The 19,414-nt window shown below is 41.2% G+C and overlaps 1 protein-coding gene across 11 annotated transcripts in view; it reads left to right on the plus strand.

The window, feature by feature from the left end:
* The window catches only part of RNF32 (ring finger protein 32), a 37,648-nt gene that overhangs the window by 10,719 nt on the left and 7,515 nt on the right, over positions 1–19,414 (plus strand). For 8 of the 11 annotated variants that reach the window (XM_054560079.2, XM_054560073.2, XM_054560080.2 and 5 more), the window contains 4 exons: positions 4,112–4,254; positions 7,156–7,188; positions 7,742–7,866; positions 8,080–8,188. In XM_054560079.2, coding sequence (XP_054416054.1) covers positions 4,112–4,254; positions 7,156–7,188; positions 7,742–7,866; positions 8,080–8,188 — 410 coding nt within the window. Of the gene's footprint in view, positions 1–4,111; positions 4,255–7,155; positions 7,189–7,741; positions 7,867–8,079; positions 8,189–8,480; positions 9,984–19,414 lie in introns of those variants that run through there. The other 3 variants (XM_054560084.1, XM_054560083.1, XM_054560082.1) reach the window with 1 other exon arrangement.

The following is a 19,414-nucleotide window of genomic DNA, read 5'->3' on the forward strand; positions in this document are numbered from 1 at the left end:
TGATTTTAAACATTATTGCATTGTGGCCAGAGAGCACAGCAGTTTGCTGAAATCTGTCAATACAATTTACCTATTCTCCCTCCCGTTCTAAGGTCTTGATTAGTTTATAAATATAAGGCCAGGTTTGCATGATGGGGAGATGTGAATGTTTGAAGTTGAGGCAGTTGACACTGACCATAGCAGAGTCTGGATCGTACAGCAAGTGCCCACCCAAGTCTAAGAGGAGGGGTGACGCTGGGGGCCCTGCCTCTCCCTGCTCCCACACCTTGAGCCAAAGGCAAAGAGCTGGCCTGAGGCAGCGCCCCTCCTCCTCAACCTCAGTCTCAGCCTCTTCAGTCTTACTGTTAACTTTGTTTCTCTGCAGGCCAGGTGCTCTCTCACTAATGGCCATCTGCACATCCTATTCCTCCATCTAGAAAACCTCCCCCTTCACCTGCTGCTGTTACTCTTAACCCTGCGGGTCTCCATTTAATTCCACTTTGGTCAAGTAACCTTCTCTGGGGTCACAGCCCCATGCGTCCTTCACACCATTCTCCATAGCGATCATCACACTTGTAGCTCTTGATTCTTATCAGAAGATCCATGCACATAGTTTTAGAAGTAAAATTGTTCTATGAGGATTATAACAAAGTGTAGCATTACCCTGACCCATTTTGGGCATTACTCTAAGGCAGCCATTTTCAAATCCTCTGGTTCATTCTTCTGGTATTATTTTTAATATTTCTTTCTTTTTTTTTTTTTTTGACACAGTCTTGCTCTGTCACCCAGGCTGGAGAGCAGTGGTGCAATCTCGGCTCACTGCAACCTCCACCTCCCAGGTTCAAGTGATTCTCGTGCCTCAGCCTCCTGAGGATTACAGGTGTGCGCCACCACACCTGGCTAATTTTTGTATTTTTAGTAGAGACGGGGTTTCACCATGTTGGCGAGGCTGGTCTTGAACTCCTGACTTCAGGTGATCCACCCACCTCGGCCTCTCAAAGTGCTGAGATTACAGGCGTGAGCCACCATGCCCAGCCCTATTTTTAATATTTCTAAATAACATGTCTACGCTGCTGTTTTGTTAATTTGCAGTTCTGGATATCTCTTCTTACTGTAGAAGATCGAGATTTAGCGTATTGTTTTCATAACTTGTGGTTAGACTAATAACATTCAGTGTTTACTCTGTTACAATTCCGTGACTTCACTCACAGCTGAGCAATGTGGTGGTCTATATTAGTTTCCTTCTGAGACATTTTTCTATTTTACCTGAAGTTATGTCTTATTTTTTCACGTTTTAGTTTCCTCTATCATCACTCATCACTGATTCATCCCTAAAATCTCCTCCAGAAATACATTATCTCAATACATTAAAATATACCAGGGCACTTTATCGATGGGGACGTTGCTTCTGGAATCTTCCGTGGTCCCCCCCCCCCGACCCCTCCCCGGGCTCCCTCTTGAGCAGCATCCCGGCACCCCGGGCTCTCTCCTTGGATTCTCTCTCCCTGGACCTCCAGGCGGCCTCCTCCTTGGTTTCTTCCCTCGTGGTGGTGACGTTCCTCTGTCAGAAGCTCCCTGGGGGAGTGCGGAGGAGACCCACGCAGAAGCTCCCATGCGCAACAATGTCTTCGCTCTTTTCTCACACTTGATTGATAGCGGATAAGGAATCTTGATATGGAGATCTTTCCTTCCTCTGAATTTTGAAGGAATTGTCTTCTCCTGTCTGTTGTGCTGTGGATGAGTCTGATGCAGTTCTGATTCCTGATCCTTTTGTGAGGCCTGTTTTTTTGAGTCTGCTTTCTGTCTCCGAGATTCTCACAGTGATGGGATTCGGTGTTCTGAATACTTGCTGGGCCCTCTCAGACCAGAAGCTCATGTCCTTTGCTTCTGGGAGATGTTTTGGACTATTTTCATTAAAATTTTTACTCCCTATTTTCCATGTTTTTTTCCTAAAATGCCAGTTTTTCAGATGTCACAACAACACCTAGACTGGTCCCTTGATTTTCTTATTTTCGGTCCCTTGATTTTCTTATTTTCTGTCTCCTGATATATGTTTTTCTGTGAGATTACAGACACGTGCCACATAGCAATGTTTCAGTCAACAACAAACCACAGTGGTCCCATAAAGTTATAATGGAGTTGAAAAATCCCTACCACTTCGTGACATCTTGACGACTCTGACCCTGTGTTGGCCTAGGCTAATATGTGTGTTTGTGTCTTCGTTTTTAACAAAAAAGTTAAAAAGATCTGAGAAATAGAAAAAGCTTATAGAATAAGGATATAAAGAAAGAAAATATTTTGTATAAACTAAAAAATTAGCTGAGCATGGTAGTGTGTGCCTTTGGTCCCAGCTACTCAGGAGGCTGAGGTGGGAGGATAGCTTGAGCCCAGGAGATACAGGCTGTAGTGAGCTGTGATCACATCACTACGTGCTAGCCTGGACAACATAGTGTTTTAAGCTAAATGTTATTGCAAAAGAGTCAAAAAGTTAAAAATTTAAAAGTTTAGAGAGTAAAAAAGTTATAGTAAGCTAACTTTAATTTATTATTGAAGAAAATATATTTTTATAAATTTAGTGTAGCATAAGTGTAGACTGTTTATGAAGTCTACAGTGGTGTACGGTCATGTCTTAGGCCTTCACACTCACTCAGCACTCACTCACTGACTCACCCAGAGCAACTTCCAGGCCTGCAAGCTCCATTCATGGTGAGTGTCCTACACAGGTACACCATTTTTAATCTTTTATACATATTTTTACTGTACCTTTTCTGTGTTTGGATGCACAGATCCTTACCATTGTGTTACAGTTACCTGCAGTATTCAGTATAGTAACATGCTGTGCAGGTGTGTACTCTAATCAGCTGTACCGTGTAGCTTTGGTGTGTGGTGGGCTGTACGAGCTAAGCATGTGTACATATGCTGTGATGTTAGCAAGATGATGAAATCGCCTAACGGCACATTTCTTAACAACAATCGCCTGTTGTTAAGCATCTCAGGACTGTATCTTAGCTTTCTCTTCCAGCCTTTCAGTGGACATTCACATTTCTCCTCTAAAAGCCCAAGAGCTCTTTCTGTACTCAAAAGTGTCCCTTCATAGCTTCCTGTCATGTTTTGTTGATGTAACATTTTGTCTTCTATTTCTGAAGACATCCTTGTAGGTCGATGCTTTTTTATGCATTGACCCATCTTTGGGGTGCAGGGAGGTGGTGGAAGGTGAACTTTGCTTCCTGCATTTTGCCTGAGGATGTTGCAGTTGCTTTTTCAAAATGAGTGTTTCCCACCGCACTATCAGCTCAATGCCGAGACAGCACATGGTGGGTACCCACGTGTTATTGAAATAAGAACTTTATTCTGATCATGATGATAAGTCATGGGAAGTTTTTAGCAGGGGAGGTGCAGATTAATGTAGAGGCCACTGGTGGCAGAGCACGGTGAGCTGGGAGAGGCAGTGCTGAAGGCTGAGGGCTGAGGCAGGTGAGAACTGGGAGAACCTTGGGCCAATACGTGTGAACAATGAGTATTCCTCAGTTTTTCTTTCATAAAATTGGATATCACTCCTGCTTGCCTTATTGAGTTATTGGGAAATGAAATAAGATATGGGAAATGCTTTGTAAATAAAAAATAAATGTATTGAAAATGTAAGGTATTATTACCACTGACTTTTGTGCCCTCATAGAAAAACGGCATCCTATATACAGTCCACCATTTGTATCTGTGGGTTTGGCATCCACAGATTCAACCAGCCACAGATCAAAATTTTAATAAATGAATAAAAAATAACAATACAACAATATAATAAAACTAATACAAATTAAAGACAATATAGTATAACAGCTATTTACATAGCACTTGCATTAGGAATTATTGGTAATCGAGATGATTGGCAGTATACAGGAGGATATGCATGGGTTGTATGCAAATACTCCATCTTCTGTCAGGGACTTGAGCATCCTCAGTACGTCCTGGAACACATTCCCTGTGGATACCAAGGGACAGCTTCTATTGTGAAATAAAGTATGTGATCTACATGTAGTTCTTTAATCTTTGTTTGCAAATGGTGTCATTAAAGTTAAAGGTGGGTGCCATATGCTAAAAGACACTCTGACTCCTGTCCTGTGCTGTCTTACTTTAGCACAGAAGTTGGGCCTCATTGGGCCTCCACCACCTCCACTGTCATCAGATGAATGGGAGAAGGTGAAACAGCGCTCCCTCCTGCAAGGGGACTCCGTGCAGCCATGCCCCATCTGTAAAGAAGAATTCGAGCTTCGTCCTCAGGTGTTTAGCATACGAGGGTGAGCTAGAGAGCTTGTGGGCTGTTTCCTAGGGACGAGGCCCAGAGCTGAAGCCTAAGATTCCAAGCTTCCTTTTTCCAGTTTCATCCTCCTGTGTGAGCCTCACACACTTCCATTTTGTTTTCCATTAATTAAAGTGTGTGAAGAGCTAAACACTCTCATTAGTTTTGTTTGTTTACTAACTGGTATTCTCAAGTACTAAAGTTTGTACAAAAGGAATGTTTCCGTTCAACAGGCCCCATGCGGCTGTGCAGACAACTCGGGGGCTTCCCAGGAGCAGCTGTGTCCCAGCGCGGGAAGGATGAAAGCAGAGGAACTCTTGTTTTGTGATTTGAGTCAGAAAAGAAAAAAAAAAAAAACTGTGCTTGAATGTCTCCAAAGAATTTGTGAGAGAATCTTTAAGAAAAGTAAAATCTTTTAATGATTTTTATGCATGAAACTTTACCATAGTAAGATTGATGATACTACTCCGGGTTAACAGATAATACACACACACACACACACACACACACACACACACACAACATAAGATTGATGATACTACTCTGGGTTAACAGATAATACACACACACACACACACACGATTGATGATACTACTCTGGGTTAACAGATAATACACACACACACACACACATATATATAGAGAGAGAATGCATATAGGGTTTTTTCTATACATATTTTGTCTGCCTAACTAAACTGTTGTCCCCTGAACTTAGGGACACTTAGATTTATCAGAAGTGTGTGTGTGCACGCACGTGCATGCGTGGTTGCACTGTAACAATTTCCCATGCAGTGTGGCATTACGCTTCCTGCATAGCAGGCCCTCAGAGATTTGCTGAGAAAACACAGCAAATACAGTTAAAATCAGCCTTGGAGTTTGTAGCCTAGGAACCCAGGCTTATTACAATCTGGGCAAATGAACTCTGAGTCTTCGTTGAATTTGAGTAGGTTTCATCAGCAGGAAAGCTCACAACAGTTACACTTCTATTCACTAATTTGAATTCATAAGTTACTTTAGACATACTTATTATATTCCAGTTCTCTATCAGGACCTAATCTTACACATGTGAAAGTTGGGTATTTTGGACAGATTTTAGCCCTGAAACCACAAATTGTCTAGGATAATTCAGTATCTTAATGTAGCAAAACTGTGAATTAAGCCAGAGGGTGTCTTTCTGGCTAAGCAACCTCTTACTTATACTAAAATATCAAACCCGGTGTGTCTGTATGAAGAATGAAAAATGAAAGTTAGTATCTTATGGGGATCAGGGTGTACCCTGCCCAACATTTCTTTCTGATTTTTATAAATTTCTCACTAAATTCTATTATTTTTATTTGGTTTTGATATAAGACCTATCCTGTATATTTTGCATTTCCAATGATCATTTCCATGTTCAGTTTTTTCCTTAGTTATAAACAATAGTTGGCATTTTTACAACGTTTAATGATTTCAGAGGGCCTTCAATTAATTTCATATAGTAGGCATTCTGCCCATTTAGCAGATGAGGAAATAAAAAACAATTCAAATGATTCATAGTAGGCCAATTCAGAAAGTACGAGAGTCCTGCTGGAATCCAATCCTAACTTCTAGGCCATTTTTAGTGTGTTTTCCATTACTTAATCCTTGATTTTTATTACGTCAGAGTTTGCTAATAACAAATATTTGTGGACATTTAAAAAGATAACACTTTAATATACTGAAGTCTAGTGTTACTCAATATAGATAGAATATATGTTGATAAAACACTGAAAAGTATTCTATAAAGAATGAATTAAGTATAGAAAAGATTGCTATTAAAGGGTGGTAATGAAAAAGGACCCTATTACTGAGTTTATTCAATTCAGACTTACTCTTGGCAATAAGTTTCAAGAAAAGGTTTTACAACTTTCTGAGTTCTACTTATTTCTGTATTTCTTCCATTTAAGAAGAAAAGCATACATTGAGTGAAGGCAGGTGGGATTCACTTTAAAAACTGTTAAGTTTTCCCCACAGCAGGCATCCTGGGCCGGCTGAGATTGAAACCTCACCCAGGAGTGCCCCAGACTGCGGCCACCCAAGTCAGATTCTGACAAAAAGGGAAAACCTTCGCCTCCCCCCACCGCTTTGCTCAGTCTCACAAGTTTCTCCCTCTTTCCTCCCCATTGCTGAAAGCAGCCCCTCCCCAAGGAAAGCAGGAGCCTGGCCTTTGTGTGGCAGCGCGCAGGGCCTGGCGCTGGTGGGCTGGCGGCTCTGTCCCTTCTACTAAGTACCCACTGCCTTCTTCTTCATTTGGTCTAGGCTTCAGTCTTTTGCCGCAGCCCAGTATATCACTGTTGAGTGGGGAATTTGGGTCACGGAAAGGTGACGTTTTCTTGTGAGCACACTTTCCCTGCATTTAAAAAAGAAAAAAGACTCCTATGGCTCCATGATTTGTTGCTATTTAAATTTAAGACTGTCAGAATTATATCTCAATAGAGCTATGATTTCACAAAAATTGGGGGGCATAACTGAGCTGAACAAAGACCTAAATGGTATTTACTTAGTGTTTCCCTGGCCCCACTGGACAGGCCTCCCTCCTCACCCCTCCAGTTTGTAGTCACTGCCCGCATCTAAGGGAAACTTTCATTTTGTCATTGTTTCGCTCTTAAGTATACACTTATTTTAATAATTAAATATCAAACTTCATGTGTTTATTTGATATTTCAGATCATTAATTTTTCTTATTTAGAGTATATACTCGTGCTGTGCTAAACAAACGATAAATAGTATAAGTATCAAAGTTATTAAATTGCTTTTTTAAAGAAATAATACAGCTTACCTTCTAAGCATTCAGGATTTTAACTGTTGGATACATGCTGCTTCTCTTTTGTAAACTTCAATGTCGTTCTGTTTCCTCATGAACAGGTGCTGCTTTCATGCTCCCATGTGTTCCACAAAGTAAGTCCGCCCCTCACGCCTGCCCAGGTGCTCCACACGTCGCTCTTACAGCGCAGAGAAACCATAGCTATTTTCAAGGCTCCTAAGAAGAGCCATTTATTTTATTCATCACCACCATCTATAGTTAAAGAAACATGACTGTAGGCTACAGTACAACTCATCCTATTTTGAAAATCATGAGTTTTGTGACAAAAGAACCACAAATGTTTATGTAACAGATTGTTGTCAGTAATGCATGTCAAAGTGACAGCTAAATTCACATGATCGATCTGCATGTGGCCCCATACACACGCGTGACTCACCTTTGTGCTAGTGATTTCAGAAGTGTTTGATGTCTCTGCATGTATATTCTTGTAAGAAATCATTTTTGGAACAGGTTTCGTGAGGAAGGTGGTAGCACCTGATGAAACCTCCTCACTTTATAACCTAAATTGGGCTGAGTCTCATAGTTATGGGAGAAAAGAACACTATAATTAGAACACTAACATTGGAAGTAAAAACGTTGTTTATAAGTAATTACTTGTAAAATTTTAAGTGAAATGTTTTTCTTCAGGCATGTCTTCAGGCTTTTGAAAAGTTCACAAATAAGAAAACCTGCCCTCTCTGTAGAAAGAACCAGTATCAAACCCGAGTGATACACGATGGGGCCCGCCTGTTCAGAATCAAGTGTGCGACCAGGTGAGGATGCCAGGCCCATTTGGCGCCAAGCAGACACTTACAGATCAGGCTATGACAACTAACTTGTTTTTTAAATAGTGGGATTTTATCTCTCTTCTTGGCCACCATAATTTCCCCAGGGCCTTGTACAGCACAGGGCTTATAACAACTACTGAAGTACTGGCTGACATAGAGTCATCATAAATGAGTCATTTCCAAATATCTGTGTTTTAGAATCCAAGCCTACTGGAGAGGATACGTTGTTAGAAAGTGGTACAGAAACCTGAGGAAAACAGTACCTCCCACAGACGCCAAGTTAAGAAAAAAATTCTTTGAAAAAAAGGTAGGTAGAGATCATTATGTTCTCCAGGTATGGTCTCTGTGCGGGTGATTCACTTGGGGTCAGGAAGGCTAACAGAGGTGGTAAAACTTTGAGGCTTACTTCACTTTGAGGGCTTTTTAAAAATGGTTGAGATGCTGCTAAAAATCCTGTTTAACTTAAGTTGGCTTTCCAACCTAGATGGTAAAATACTTTTAGACTTTCTTTTCTAGTTAAATCATAAAATTAGGTTAAATCAAAGCAACTTCTGTTTGGCCATTTTGTGCTAATTGTTTAAATAAACTTATCTCTTCAGACACAAGACTGGAAACCAGCTTAATTTTTCCCATCTCCTGGGCTATACATAAATGAAGACATCTGCTGCACATCTCATAGTAATGAAAATAGAAGCCACCTACAAAAATAAAGCGCCCACATGCTACCATTGTATTGAGTACCTCGTGGGGTCATCACAATGAGCTTTAGAGCGAACTTCCATGTCTACCCTTCCTCTTAACCACTATTTATGTTTTAGTTTTACTTTTGGGGGACTTATTTAACAATTTCCCATTCCTTGTCCCCATACGAAAAGGACAGTCCTACCCCATCAGCCTGTGGCTTCAGGCAAACAACAGCAGCTCCGAGGCTGTCATGAAAGCCATCACTTCTTCCTGGCAGTGTTGGCCTGAGAAGAGCTGTAGCATTTATAATGGCCCAGCACACAGTGGGTGCCGGAAATTCTGTATTTATTATCACTATTAACTTGTTTCCTAGAATGTGGAGATGAGTTACTGTGTGTTTGGCCAGTCTGTTCCTTTCTGAGAGCAGTGTCTCTCATCTCCAGAGATATTCATCTCGGGTGTTCATTCTCAATTTGGTAAAGGACCGCCATGCACAATTGCGTCATCCTTCCTTTACATTCTTTCCAGTTTTTTATCTTCAGTCGTTGACAGTCAGTCGTGTTCTCTGGGCTACTCTTAGTAATTTCTAATATGTCATAATAGGTTGTCTCTTAGATCAGAAGTGATTTTTTGTCACCTCTTATAAAATTTTGATTACAGATTTGATAGTCATTTTACCTTATATATATAAATATTTTTCACATGCACACATCATTTTATAAGAACTCTTGAAGATAAAGGCCCACTGAAAGCGTTGGTGGTCTCAGCCCATTGAACTGGACAAGAACTGGCCCAGGTTGCTGGAAACAAGTAAAGCAACCATTACAATGTGCCTTGTGTTATCTTGTAAAGTAGCCAGTGAAGGTTAAGTTTCAGCATTCAGTGCTCAGGTGTTCAAATGCCGCAGCCTTCAGCTTCATGGAAAAAGGAAACGAAAAATAACAAAAAGCAAGTGACCAAGAGCAGTCAGGGCAGGGAGACCTGATCAAACAAGTTCCTCAGTTTCTAATTCAGTCTCTCCCACAAAGAGATGGAACTTTACAAGGCAGATCCATAGCTCTGTCCCACCGGACGTTGGGTCCACTGCCCTGTGGCCATCCCACCTCCCCACAAATACTGTTTTTTGTTTTTTGTTTTATCCTTGGTTCATCCCATCTGCTGCCTCCTCGTCCTGAGCCCTCATCGCTCTGCACACCCCGCTCTGATCCCCGTGTCTGCTTTTCTGAGCACACTCATGCCCCCCCCGCATGTCCTGCCTGTTCCTACTGGTTCCCTCTGCCTTGCTTAAAATGTGCCAGTTTTTCAAAGCCTAGTTGAAGCTTTCTTCCAATTTCTTTGGTCTTCTCTAAACCTCTATTGTATGTTTAAACAATACCATCTAAGAGATCAAGAAGAACAGAAGTATGAATGATATTCTAGCTTATATATTACAAATGTGGTTTTTCCTTTGGGGCTTTTAAGATGATCTCAGAAGATTTCAATAGCAAATTCACTTAAGCTGAATATCTGTGAAGAAACTGATACGTAAAACTGATTTTTTATTTTTTGCAGGGGTGGTAGTTGAGAACAAACTGTACAAGTTGTATTTTATTTTTATTTAGAGACAGGGTTTCGTTATATTGCCCAGGCTGGTCTCAAATTCCTGGGCTGAAGTGAACCTCCCACCTCAGCCTCCCCGTTAGCTGGGATTACAGGCAAGAGCCATAGGCTAGGGCAGTGGCTTTCAGACTTTTCCTCAACCACAATAAGAAATATCTTCTAAACAATGTTAACAGAAAAACCAAACTCTCTAAAGTATTTTAAAGAAGTTGACTCTGAGCTGATATGAGTGACTGCAGGCCAGGAAACCCACCCACTCTCAAGGAGTTCTGAGAAAGTGCACCCTGGGTGGTCGGATTATGGTTTGGTTTCATACATTTTAGGGAGGCGGGGGTTACAGGCAAAGACATCAGTAAGTACATGGAAGTTATACATTGATTTGGCCAGAAAGGCATGATATCTTGAAGTGGGGGCTTACAGATTGTAGGTGGATTCAGAGATTCTTTATTTGCAGTTGGTTAAAGGAGTTGGGCTCTATCTAAATACTGGAGTCAGCAGAAGGGAATGTCTAAGTTGAGGATGCTGTGCAGCAAGACTGATGGCCTGCAGCATGACTGTCCCTTGCCATGCATGGCCTTTGGTCTTGTTTGTACTTTGGTTTCTTACTGCCTCAGACTGTGTCGTCAGCCTTATCACTTTTAGAGGAATACTGGTCACTTAAGCTTAAACTCCAGCAAGCAGTGGGCATAATAAGGGGCGTCTCACCTTTCTTCCCATCGTGGCCGGAAATTCCATTGTTAAGGTTTTCCTAGGGCCCCCTTGGCCAAGAGGGGGTTCATTCTGTTGCTGGGGGCCTTAGGATTTTTTTTTTTTGAGACGGAGTCTCACTCAGCTGCCCAGGCTGGAGTGCAGTGGCACGATCTTGGCTCACTGCAACCATCGTTTCCTGGGTTCAAGCAATTCTCCCGTCTCAACCTCTTGAGTAGCTGGGATTACAGGCACCCGCCATCATGCCCAGCTAATTTTTGTATTTTTTAGTAGACACAGGGATTCCCCATGTTGGCCAGGCAGGTCTTGAACTCCCAGCTTCAGGTGATCTGCCCTCCTTGGCCTCCCAAAGTGCTGGGATTACAGGCGAGAGCCACCATGGCCCGGCCAGGATTTTATTTTTAGCAATGACAGCAATGACCCACCACATGTATCCATTTAACAGAAACATAACTTTCGCAAAGCAAAATCTACTTTTACTGCAGGCACCACACTGTGATCATTTTTATTCCACTTCGTTTCCAAAGTGCTAGGCCTACTACATTAATGTTATGGGTCACTGATGGGTTGTAGATATCAGCATGTCTGCATTATCAATAACTGCCACCATAAACGTAATACAAGTGACCGTGTTATCTGCTGAACTGTAATCTTACCTCATTCAAGTTTCAAGTGAGAGGGTGGGGAGGGACAGATGTATACATATACACACATACGCACTCAGATCATAGTGAGGTTATACTCATAATTTGTTACATGAATAGGGATCCTATCATGTAACTCTTGCTCACTTGACCCATTTGGCCATAAACACTTGAAATCTGTAAACTCAGATCTCATGTTAAATAAATGAAGATTGAACTTACTGTAAAATAGTGTATTAGCAGTAGGTAGTAGGTGCCTATATGGGTCCATGCCCTATATGCTTGTATGCCTGTATGAGTAGAACTCAACGGCTGTCCTTTATAATAAACACTTCTTAATCATTTACCAAATGACCTCACCATTTGATGCTTTGTTTCTACCTTTCCAACCAATAACCTCATTCTGTGAGCGATGGGAATCCTCTCAGAAATGTTAATCTACAATTTTAGAATGCCCTGCGTATTTAATGGAATCCGAAAAGTTATTGAACTAGGTTATTGAATTTCACATTACCCAGGTGTGATGGTTAATTTATGTGTCAACTTGACTGGGCTAAGGGATGCTCAGGTTATCTGGTTAAACGTTATTGCTGGGTGTGCCTGTGAGGTATTTCCAGATGAGCTGAGCATTTGAATCAGTGGACTCAGTAAAGTGAATTGCATGTGCGCACGGGCACGGTCTCACTCTCTTGCATGTGCTTTCTCTCTCTCTGTCTCTGCCTGACTGCTTGAGCTGGGACATTGGTTTTCTGTAGACATACGGAAAGGGAGGTGTACCCGTATAAATAGAAATCATTTTAAAATTACAAAATTATTGTATACAACTTTATGCAATTAGAACTGAAAATATAATTGAAATTGCTTCCTGTAAAAATAGCAAACGTGGAAAGAAATTTAAAGTATGAAATGACTGAAAAAAATTATATGAGCATCTCCATTTTTACTGAAAAGATACTAAATAAAATTTAACAGCCATTCTTTTTTTTTTTTTTTTTTTTTTGAGGCACAGTCTCACTCTGTCGCCCAGGCTGGAGTGCAGTGGTGTGATCTCAGCTCACTGCAAGCTCCGCCTCCCAGGTTCAGGCCATTCTCCTGCCTCAGCCTCCCAGGTAGCTGGGACTACAGGCGCCCGCCACCACGCCCGGCTAATTGTAGAGATGGGGTTTCACCGTGTTAGCCAGGATGGTCTCGATCTCCTGATCTCGTGATCCACCAGCCCTCGGCCTCCCAAAGTGCTGGGATTACAGGCGTGAGCCACTGCGCCCAGCCTTAACAGCCATTCTTAATAATGACAGACACTAGAACTAGAATGAAATTTCCTTGTCACAGTAAAAACTATGTGTCAAATACTAAAAACACATTGCTTTAGAGAGTAAAACCATAAAGAAAACTAGATTACTTACTGTCATCACACTTGAGCCAATCCTTGCCAATAACACATGAAAACAAAATATATGTGTGCGCACGTATGTGTATATATGTATATTATATAAATCCATACATGTATATTAGAATTTTACATTATATTTCTATTAAAATAAGCCAAACAAGGAATTTACCACACTGATAAGAAAAAATTTTTTCTGATGGAATAAAAGGCCTGAATAAAATGATAGACATTTTACACTGGAATGAGTAAAAACGTCCACTTACCTTATATAAATTTAATGTAGTTTCTAACTCCCAAAGGAGTAGGATTGGCTGTGCATTTAGGATTTTACAGGTTAACTCTAAAGTTTATCTAAAGAGGTATGAGGAGCTAATAATTTTTTTAAAAGACAGATTGATGAGATAGAACAGCCTTGTTAGATATCAAAGTATATAAATTTGGCAACTAAGATTCTTGGGGAATAATAGACAAACAATGAAACAGTAGAAAGACACACATCTCAGCATACAGGAAATTTTAGTGTACTAAAGAAGATATTTCAGACCAGTGGAGAAAAAAATTATTTGAGAAAAATCAATTGGGAAATTGAGTTCATTCATCTGAAGGGGGATTAAAGAACACTGCTTTATACGTTACTGCCAAAAACATTCCACACAGATTACATTCTTAAATACATTTTAATGGATACATGAAATTAATAGAGTCAAACAGCTTCCTGGGTGCCTGCTCTCTGCCTGTGCTTTGTTAGTCAGGGGAGATAATGAGGGAACAGACGAAACACCACGATCCTAATAGAATGTGTGCAGTTCAGAGAGCGGGGAGAGAGCCTGGATCTCAGATTCGCCTCCGATGCACACAGTACGTTGCGCGATTGCCATGGTGGCTTTTACAACGTTCTGAAGGCTGTAGAAAAACATTGCAAGGGCCAGGCGCGGTGGCTCACGCCTGGAATCCCAGCACTTTGGGAGGCTGAGGCGGGGGGATCATGTGAGGTCGGGAGTTCGAGACCAGCCTGACCAAAATGGAGAAACCCCTTCTCTACTAAAAATACAATATTAACCGGGTGTGGTGGCACATGCCTGTAATCCCAGCTACTCAGGAGGCTGAGGCAGGAGAATCACTTGCGCCCGGGAGGCAGAGGTTGCGGCGAGCCAAGATCGTGCCACTGCACTCCAGCCTGGGCGACAAGAGTCAAACTCCATCCAAAAAAAAAAGAAAGAAAAAGAAAAACACTGCAAGAACACACTAGGTGGTAATTTGTCCTGGTTGACAAGGCAAAATGATCATCTTGATTTACATGTTTAGTACAAGTGGAGAATTTCCTCATATATATTATCTATTAATGTTTAGGGGTTGCATCTACTTTATTGTTCTTTTTTAAGGATGTAATCATATAAGTAGAATATTTTACAGCTCAAAACTGGAAGAGCTTAATAATAAATGTGAGACAAATAATCCACAGACCCTATCTTAGTAAAGAAAGTCATCATCATCCTCAGATGCCTTTAGAAAAGACTCTTTTCATCTAGCATAATAGTATACTATTAACAAGTTTATCTAGTTTAATCTAGGCATAACATGTGAAAATGTCATTTTTCCAATGATAGAAACAGAATTGTTTTCACCAAGAAACAAACATGTTTCAGTAAAAAAGAGAAAATCGAACTGCTTTCCTTTAAGTACCTATAAAAATTTTAACATAAGATTATAAGTAAAATGAGGCTTTTTAAGCTTCTAGAAATCACAGATTAAGATATTTAAAATAAAAATATAACTGTTGGTCTCAGGTTCTCAACTGAGTCTTCATTTTCTTATTACATTTGTCCTTTATATTTCCAAAAGTTCTTCAGAACTAAAAATGTGTACTAAATAAGGACCAGCTTCAGATTCATTGGTGTCTATAGGTTTCCTAGTAATACAGCCATTAAAAATAAATTCCAAAGCCAGAATGAACAATGACTTCATCAAGGCCCCTCTGAGTGAGAGACTAGCTTTGTAATGTAGTGAAATTCCAGGCATGCCAGGTTTTTCTGCGTAGTATGGGAAGCCACCCCTGAGTCTGTTCACATGCGTTCACCCCATCACCCCTTCCATACTTGGATGTGTATGGAACTCTGAGGTTTGAATTTTAGAAACTGGAAATCTTACAAAGCAAAATGTGTGGCAATTAATAAGACTGACTATGGCAAATTCTTAATGATCTGGAGAACAACAGTTTTTAAGTCTGGGAATAACATGTGAAACCAGCAGCTACATTTCTAAGTGGCATCTCCATCATCACTGTTGGTGAACGTTAAACTATTGCAAATTCATTTTATTTTTAACCTAAAAAAACTGAAATCACAAATTACTAGGAGAAATCAATCACATGACGCACTCCAAAGTTAAAGGTGCGTCAGCATCAGCTCCCCTGACTCGTCTGTCAGTGGCTGATTCTCCACTCCCACCCACCAGCCAACTCGATTCTGCACTCCAGTGCTTTTCAGTCTTCTAGACTCTGCTGAACTAGGAGAGAAATTTGGGGCTTCAACAAAGTCAGTGCCGACTTTTTAAACTTACCTTACCAAGTTAGAGGAAAAAACAAAACACCACGCACCATCAGAATCATTGTGTAAAAGAAAGATCATTTTAACACCAGAAAAGAAAAAAGTACCTGACCGCACACTAAAGGATATTCCTTTCACACTGCAGACATTTGGCCTTACACATATTTCACTCCCCTAAATTTATTCTTTCTTTCTTGGCTGGCAGATAGGTGAAAACTTGTTTCCTATACTTGGGAACCACTGGTTTCGATCAAAGATAAGCTGCCTTTAGGGAAAGAGAAGTCTAATCAATAGAAACGAGGGCAAGGAGGGATAATAGTTTGATATTTTTAGACATAGCTGATTAGGAAGTGTTTGTTTCCTTATATGTTTTAGGATCTCACCAAGAGGGATATGTTTTTAATACTCAGGATGAGATTAGCCCAAGCCATTCTGTTTTTATAAATTAGTCTATTTTGCTTGTCAAACTTTGTTCCTACATTTTTACTCCTCTACTACAGGGAGAGTTAGTGAAGTCTTTTCTTTAGTTTTCATGCACCTTTTGGGTGTGTTGACGAGTGAAAAGGGACCCTCTTTCTGTGAAGAGGAATGCTTGCATACACTGCAGGTTTCTTTTCACAAAGTTGTGTTGCTCTAAGATGTCACTGACACATTCCTAACAAAACCCAACCACAGCAGTGATGTCGTGCTACAATGTAGATCCTTTCAGCTATATTGAAGTCTTGTGGTAAGAATTGAAAAGGTCAGATGTTGAGTTCTGTACCCTTAGGTAAGTGTCAGAGAATAAAAATTCACTCAGAAATGCCTGTGTCAGAGAGGGTGTTTGAGTTGTCTGGGGATGATACAGTAGTCCTGAACACTTATTCATTCAGGTTTTGAGGAACGCAGATCAAAGAGGCCTGGAAAGGTCACTCGGGCTGTTCTACTAATACCTAGCACCGGTGTGTACAGAAAGTCCTCAGTGTTGCCCAGAATGCAGCGGCTGGGCCTGACTGCCTTTGATCCTTATCTAGAAACTCTGCTAGCACATGTCATATGATTGAGGTGTAGGGTCTTTTATTGCTGCAATTAAAACTTCTCAAGTGCATTATATTATCTCCATCCCAGCTAAAAGTCCCGGACATTGTTTAGAAAGTGGGGTGAGTGATTTGTCAGATGCTGGGGCGGCTTTAGGGGCTGCTGGCTCCCACACCCTCCGGCACAAGATTTCTCTGACTTTTTTCATTTACATCTCACCAAACAGCATAATGGTCTTAAAGTTTGCTTAGTCCTTTGACTTCCTTTATCACATAGAGATGGCAAACATTCTGTTGCTAACTTGAAGTGGCTCCGAGCAGCAGGACTGGAAGGATATTAAACCAGTAAAAGCTTATCAACTGATTCATTGATATGCTGTAAATTCCAGGCTTTTCATTTTGCTTTTGAGGGCGGCCATAAGTCAACACATTAGTAAGCAATTTGCTGACATCAAGATGGATCACTTAGAAAGCCCTCCTGGGTAGACAGAGTTCACCTGGGTGCTTTTGTTAGTATATTTTTTTAAAATGTTTAGCCAGCTTGTTACTTGTAAATGACCAGTAATTGTTTTACATATCAATAACTCAAACTCTTACTTAGTTTATCAAGTATCTGATATGTGAGGCTTAAAAGGAAAAATTACATTAAGACATTCATTCTTTGTAAAACTGAAAATGTTTAGGTATTTTGTCTGTTTCTGTAAAATTCATAATATCAACCACTTGTTTAAAAACTAGAAGTCAGTTGTCATTTGTTTTTGACAGTTCTTGCCCTTTCAGTTACTAAGGTCATCTAACCCACATAAAAAGTGAGGGAATAAATAAAGGAATAAAGAAAGCTGCACAGAGAAGAATTTGACAATTAAAAATATTTAATAGTAGCTACCCATAGGGTATTACTTTGAATTAACTATAATAGTTAATAAATGTTGATTTGACTTTTAAAAGTACCACCCTTGCTAACTTTTGAATACTCAAAGCTATAAGAATATTCATCCCAGTTCACTTTTTAAATTTGTCATAAATGTCTATGGAAGGACTTTCAGTATATTTATTAATAAGCTAATGTCAATGTTATGATTATAAGCTAAAGTTGATGTTTTACTGAACTTTGACACTGGAAGTAACTTGAAAATCATTTCAGGCAGGCAGTGTTTTTTCTCATTTCCCCCAAAAAGGATTTCTACTGCACTCCTTTGGAATATGTACATTTGAGGCATATATTTGCTCTCATTTCTCATCTGTTACAAACCTAAAGTCAAAATTTCTTGAATGCTAAGGGCCTTACAAAGATGAATTGGTGCTTCCCTGAATCTAAGGCACTCATTCAAGGAGATAAGCAATGCACACAGGAGAAAGCTAACACTGGGCAGCTGATGTGTATGGAATGAAAGGAGCAGCAGCGCCCTGTGAGAGCTCAGAGAAGAGAGGTCACCTCCAGCCCAGGTACCTGGGACACATGGATCCCACCAGTCATTCATATGCAGTCAAGGAAACAGAAAAATCTAACAGTGATTCAATTGAACTGAGTCAACAAGTTTGGCCGGACCATAAGATTCACACAGGAAAGGAAGGAACAAGAAGGAAGGAGGGTGGCCCATGGGGAGTGACCTGGCAGAGTGTTCCCAGAGGACAGAGGCTGTCAAAGGGAGGCAGGTGGAGCCGGGCTCCAGTGACTTGCACTTGTGGGTCTTGCCACCCTGCTTCCCTCTGCCTCTGTGTCCTCACTCCTTCCTTCCCAGGTCCCCGTCCCACTGGCTGCATCTGTCCAGAGCCCCTTGTAGGCTGACTTCCCAAGAAGCCTGGCGATCCCTCCCTCACTCCGTGTCTCCCGGAGTCCAGTGCCACAGCAGCAAGCATTCCATCGTCAGCGGGGCTTTTCTTGCTACACGGGAGCTCTTTGTTAAAGGAACCAGTGTTTATCATCCAGACCATCGGGCTAGCACAGTGCTTGTTCTATGGCAGCTGAGCAATTCCCCAACTCTTTTCACCCCAGCCCCTTTAGAAATTGTTGTCATTCACCGTGCAGATCCTGTAAATGGTAAATTTAATTTAAAATTATTTACTTTAGATTGATTAAAATGCATACTAATAGTCTTTAGCCACCATTACATATAAAGGGAATTGTTTTTCTCATTGAGGAAATGCTTTAATTCCTCTTAAATTAAGGAAGAAAAAAGTATGAATTGTTAATAAGTGTAAAAATGATATTTGGTTACATAGGGTAAGTGGATAGTAAAATAGAAATTAGATTTAACTGCATTAAAAGTCTATGTGAACTGCTTTCATGGACTGGCACTTGGGAGTTGTGTACTTTGCGAGCCTTCATTGTGAAGGGTGTGCTGAAAAGCACCTCTGGGCAGACACAGGTGCAAGGGCCCAGGTGTGAGCACCCAGCCTGCGCACCTGTCCAGGTGCATGTGGAGGCCGCTCGGGTGGTTCCCGCCTGCTGCAGGGCACCCTTCCTGCAGGGAGCTGGGGAGAGACAAATAATAAAATATTTTGTTACAATTTTCAAGAATAAGTGCCAGGAAGAAAAATGCAAAGAGAGGAAGGGGAGAGAGAGTGAAGTGAGGGGTGAGATGTTTGAAATAAGGTGGAAATGTCTGAGAAGGTGCACCCTGAACCCAAATGGAGGAACCGTGCTGTTCCCTGGAACCTCTGTCCAGGCAGAGGGCAGCACGGCTTAGCATGTGGGAGGGGCAGGCCGGCAGAGTGTGAGCCACTGGGCACAGGTGACCCTTCCAGGACCCAGACCCCTGTGAGGCCCTGAGCTGGGTGCTGAGCAGATAGGTCATTTTCAAGAGGGCAACCCGCAGCCACGTGAACACTGGAAACTAACCTCAGAGCCCCGGGGGTGCGAGGTCAGCAGCTGGGACCCAGACCAAAGAGGGTGAAGAGGGCAGGGCTGGGGACTCCCAGGGAGAAAGGGCCATGGCTGGGCCC

This window comes from Pongo abelii, chromosome 6, assembly GCF_028885655.2.
Source record: "Pongo abelii isolate AG06213 chromosome 6, NHGRI_mPonAbe1-v2.0_pri, whole genome shotgun sequence".
Taxonomy (NCBI): Eukaryota; Metazoa; Chordata; class Mammalia; order Primates; family Hominidae; genus Pongo; species Pongo abelii.